The sequence below is a fragment of the Triticum dicoccoides genome, chromosome 7A (genome assembly GCF_002162155.2).
Source record: "Triticum dicoccoides isolate Atlit2015 ecotype Zavitan chromosome 7A, WEW_v2.0, whole genome shotgun sequence".
Taxonomy (NCBI): Eukaryota; Viridiplantae; Streptophyta; class Magnoliopsida; order Poales; family Poaceae; genus Triticum; species Triticum dicoccoides.
This window is the reverse complement of record NC_041392.1, coordinates 23173938-23179105: the sequence shown is the minus strand read 5'-3', so window position 1 is coordinate 23179105 and position 5168 is coordinate 23173938. Positions and strand designations below refer to the sequence as shown.

At 44.2% G+C, this 5168-nt stretch overlaps 1 protein-coding gene across 2 annotated transcripts; it reads left to right on the top strand.

Moving 5' to 3' along the window:
• Nucleotides 1-1392: 1392 nt before the first annotated feature.
• LOC119327612 lies at nt 1393-4717 on the top strand. 2 transcript variants are annotated; one of them, XM_037600710.1, is made up of 4 exons: nt 1393-1520; nt 1612-1989; nt 2305-2424; nt 4236-4717. In XM_037600710.1, the coding sequence occupies exons 1-3, from the start codon at nt 1486-1488 to the stop codon at nt 2378-2380; spliced, it is 489 nt and encodes a 162-aa protein (XP_037456607.1). In that variant the 5' UTR covers nt 1393-1485; the 3' UTR covers nt 2381-2424; nt 4236-4717. The 2 variants fall into 2 exon arrangements, with proteins under 2 accessions (XP_037456607.1, XP_037456606.1); XM_037600709.1 differs by lacking the exon at nt 4236-4717 and adding an exon at nt 2953-3478.
• The last annotated feature ends 451 nt before the right edge of the window (nt 4718-5168 follow it).

Genomic DNA, 5168 nt, shown 5'->3' with positions numbered 1-5168 from the left:
GGGGATCCAGACTAGAAAAAATCGCCTCGGCAAAGGATTCCTGGACCCAGCCCCTCTTCAAGGAAATTTTTCTAGTGGCTGCGTGGAGCATCTGGAAGGAGAGGAATAAGAAACATTTTAGTGGGATTTCTCCATCTAGGGAGTCCTGGCTCTATTGGTTTAGGGAAGATTTTGCTCTCCTCACTTATAGGGTGAAGGAAAAACATAAACCCTTTCTTTCTTCCTTGTTACACTCTCTATCTTAACCCCCCTATCTACCCACCCAAAGAATGTGAGGTGGGTTTGTAAAATTACATGTATAGACCCTGCTCTCCCCCCAAATTATTTTATTAATTTAAAGAAGTAGGAGGTAGTCCTACTGTTAATAGTTCAAAAAAATGAGTAGTTTTATTTTGTTGGCTTTGCTGGCAGTGGCGGTGCCAGGATCCAAACCTTGTGTTGTCAACCTTTTTAAATGGAAAAATTCATGGACAAAAAAATAGGAACAGAAAAGACCATACTTCATTTTACATATATTTCTGGTTGCAATGCTTTGACAAATTTATCCATTCAGTATTTCACTACCAAATATAATACCTAACAAGTGAAAAAGCAAACCTTTTACTATGAAAAATAAGATCTTAATTTCTTAATAAGAGAAAAAAGATTGGAAGAGGAAGAAGTGGCGGGTGGCGTCAGCGCTTGGTGTCCAACATGTGCATCTGTGCATGATGTGCTCCAACCTACCGGCGGTGTGCCCCCGTTGGCCATTAGGGATTACATGGGAAGGTGAAAAAGAAGAGATGTGGGAGTAGAAAGAGTAATCACGGGATTTGAGGATCGGCTAATTAGGGAAGTTATAATTAGGACGTCCGTGTGTAGTTTCCTTTGCTATATGTGCCAGCCAAATCACATGCAAAAACAGATAACAGATGGGCCTCCTTTGTCAGTTTTCAGAACCTGTTTTTTAGCGACGAAGTAGACAGACTTGGTAGTCTTCGACGTGCTAAATTGCTGTGTAGTCGTAGTTCTAAAAAAAAAATGATGTGTAGTCGCTTGACTACCCAGCTATAGCGTGGCTTCACCGGGAGAGGCGTTTTGGCTCCCGGATCCAGATGATCCTGGAATCTGGGCCGTGGGTATGTGCTGTGGGATTTGGACCAGACATTATCCAGTTTGATATACGAGTACATAATAAGAGCGAATACATAGACGTGGGGTCCTGTACATAGAGCATCGGCCAACGGCTCGGAGTCGCGTTAATGGCGGGTGAGCGCGCATCCGTTTCTCGACCAGCCCACTCACCAGCCCGCGCCGTGTGTAGCTGTCTAGTACTGTACGCTGCTGGACCCACCAGTCAGCCCGTGCTTGACTGAAATGCATCCCCGTCCACCAGTTGTTGCATCCTCTCTTTTGGGAAAAAAGGGGATCGAGACCAGGGGAAAAAAATAGAGTCTGGGTGGGCGGCGGCGGCGGTGAAGCTCTCCGATTTGCGGCGGCGCGGGCATGGCTATGGATTTCCCCGTCTCGCCAGTTGACAAGTAAGAAAGCACTGCATTTAGAAAGAAATTTTATTCCATTGGATTTACTAGCTAGCAGCAGGACTTACAGATATTCGATGAACACCCGCAGGCTGCCAATCTTCACCAACGAGGCGGCAAGCGCTGCGGCGCTAATGGAGTTGATTGGTCCCTGGGGGCGCGGAGACGATGTATCGGCCAATGGATCCAGGGGGGCTGTGGGCGGTGGATTTGGTCAAGGGTCATATGGGCAGATGTTGAATGGTGCGGCGTGCAGCGAGGAGAGAACTGTAGCTGGTGGTGGCGCCGCCATGTCCGGGTTCAGCGAGAGCGAGGGTGACAATGGAGAAGCTCTTGATGAGGCGGAGGGGGAAGCACACTTTGATGGAGACCAAGAGGATGTGATTCAGGATCAAACTGATAGTGCTGATGGATGTTCTGCTCAATCTACAGGCAAGGTGGATCCGCAAGCACCTGGCTGGACAAAAAGGTAATCTGCACTTTGCTTGTAGTGAGTTGTTTGGATGCAGTTGATAAATCCTACAAATTGTGGTGGTGTCCTGATGCAATGGAACAGCATGGACAAAGTGCCGAGGTTCAGTACATCAAGGATAGTTTGATGAATGTGGAGGAAATGTAGCCAACCATTTTTGAAATGAGTATGCTATGTGTCTTGCCCTGTCTTAGACTCCGTCATTCGTTCAGGATTTTGTTTATACTCAGATGCAGGAAAAGTTCCAGAGCTTGCTTATTAATTTTTTCTGGTAGAATGGAAAAGGATAAATTTTGTTCTGTTTTGTTGCAGAGTAAGAGTCGGCAATCAACCGCCAGACAGGGCTCCATGCCCGGAAAGGGTAGGCGCTGATGCAGTTTCCTCATAGTCCACGGGGAAGATGGATCCGCAAGCGCGAGGGTGGACTAAAAGGTATTGAGCCCTTGACATACACCCTAGCTCCAAAACTTGAAGTGCTAGTGCTAGTAGGAAATGAAATTGAAGGTTTTTTGAGATTCAGGTACTCGTGAGTTGATTGCATAAACTTGAGCTGTGTGGAGGAGTGTAGCACTCTTTTGTGTGCCAGCAGTGGGCAGGCATTAGTATTTTTCAAAGTTTTAAATAGCGCGCTAAGCCTCTTAGCGGCGGACCTTTTCTAAATGCTATAGCGTGCTATTTAAAATGTTTGTTCATGTGTTTGGACCAAAATATGCTTAGTGTAGGACCTCTTGTAAACGCTATAGCGTGCTATAGCGGAGCTATAGCGCGCTATTTAAAACCATGGTATTTTTTAATGGGTAGTATGGTACAAAAAATGATGAACTAAGATGAAAAATCGTTATTATGAGTAGTGGGTGTAAATTTGAGTATCAGTGTTGATTTGTTTTGTTCGTGGACATGCCTTTGATGTTTGTTGGTGCATCAGGTTTTCTTGGGGTATAAGATGATTCCTTTATGTAGGGTTAGAGATGGGTAAGCATCCACCGTACAGGACGGGGAGGATCGGTGCACTGGAGCAAACAATCGCGGGGGAATGTGGATAACTTGGGAGAGCATGTTTGGGAGCGGATCATACACAGCGGTGAGTGTGCTGCCGCAGCCTGCTATGCTAGATGCAGGGGTGAACATCCCATGCAGACCAGCATCTGGTTCACAGGTAGGAGGGCGGCCAGTGTGGCGGCAGAAATCTGCGGCAGCCCTACGGTAAGTGAGAGTGAAGCCGACAATGGATACGTCGCCTCTGCCACTGGAGTTGGAGACGTGGTGGACGGCGACCAGCTAGAAGTGATTCACGAGCGCGGCGAGAGTGAAGATGCAGCATCAGCACAATCAACGGGAAAGATTGATCCGCGGGCACTTGGGTGGACGAGAGGTATCAGTAATCTATATCTGATAGGCTGTAAATACTCTAAATGTGGAGGTTGTTGATTATGCCTGAATGAGTGAATAATAGTGAATGGTTGTGGTCGAAGCTGACATAGTGGAAGATCAGTGTAGATGCCGATAGCTTGAAGGGAGTGGTGGTATAGTTCAGTTGAAAATTCATGAAATCTCTGAATAATAAACATGTCTGAAAATACAGAAACACAATAATTTTTAGGTGTGTCATGCTTCCTACGCAGCTGTTTTGAAAAAATGAGTCTAATTTTAGAATTGAAAAGATGGGTACCTTCAGTTGGTGTACATTTCGCAGAATATGGATTGAGTCCGGATGTGTGCGGCAATTTTGGTAGCTACCTGACTGTACTCAATAGTCGTCAGGACGGCCGCAAGACGACGCAGGTAACGGCGACATGGCACATGAGGGCGTCTCTCCGTCTGGACCAACGGCTATGAGACGCATGTGGGTGCATTAAATGTCAGCAGTGGTGCAGCTTTGCAGTGTTCCATAAATCAATCGATGCTACCGAATACACTCAGTATACAACACCTGTCTTGCATCACGAGAACTTGTGTGGTCCAGATTTTAGGAGCAAATACACACGAGAGGCGAATTGCATTTCCGGGCTTGACCACTGTTTGCTGGACTATTGCAGCTATTCAAGGTTTTTTTGCTCACCAGTTATGTGCTTCCGCACTAATCATGAGTGAATCATTTGTTTCTTCTGATTGAGCTAAACAATGTATGCTTTCCTCCCAAGAAAGCCTGACAGTTTGTGGAGATTAATATAAAACATTATGCTATTGACATTAAAGTTGGTCAATGAAATTACATACCTATGTTTCCAATTGCATTGTTTCAGACATGATATGGTAATGTTTAGAGTATATGGCACAAGATGATGGTGCTGCTCTAAGCAAAGGACTCGAAGAATTCTCTTGATAGAAGCTCAAAAGGTAATAAAGCACATAAATAAGTTTGCAGTTTATCCGGTGTGTCAAGAACTATCAAAAACCATATCCATTTGTTTTGTATAGACATATTTATCTGCTGCATATGCAGCAGATAAATATGTCTATACAGAGTGTTTGATCAGCTGGCAAGCAGTGCAGAAAGAGTACTGGACGTAGTGCGTGAAGACATAGCAGTGTGGCGATCTGCGGGTTGCATTATAGACTTGGGTTATTAGCACGATCTGGTGTATTTTCCTTTCTTTTAGTGGAATGGCGGTGTAGTACGACTGAACTCCTTCCGTTGGCGTCAATTGTTCTTGACGGCAAACTTACTTGTATTCTGCCTTTTCTCCCCTATCTAATAAAGATCGGCCATTGGCCCTTCGACATATTTATCTGCTGAATATGTGATTCTCTATTGTGGTTGGTCATTCCTGCTTTTATAAATCCTTTGATACAGCACAGCTACCTACTGAAGTTCTATTTGTTGACAACAAACCTTTCATCAGCTATTTGTGTAAAACGAAACTATTAAATTTGTTGACTACGTAGGTTGTCTGCCTCTGCTATTCAAAATAGAAATAACCATTGATGGCAGTAACATATATGATTTTTTTTCTTGTTTTGGTCAATGAAAATCTTAACAACTGATGGGTATTAGACATTCTTTGTTTTTTCTTTTATATGGCATGACATTTACAATTCCAGCTAAAATTTACAGTGACAACCATTGTGTGATGAAAGAAAAATGGTTTTCTGAGTTTGAATTGTAGATGCTTCGAAAAGTACAAGTATGCGACATAATAATATATGGACATCGGACTATGGCTGGATCACTTGAG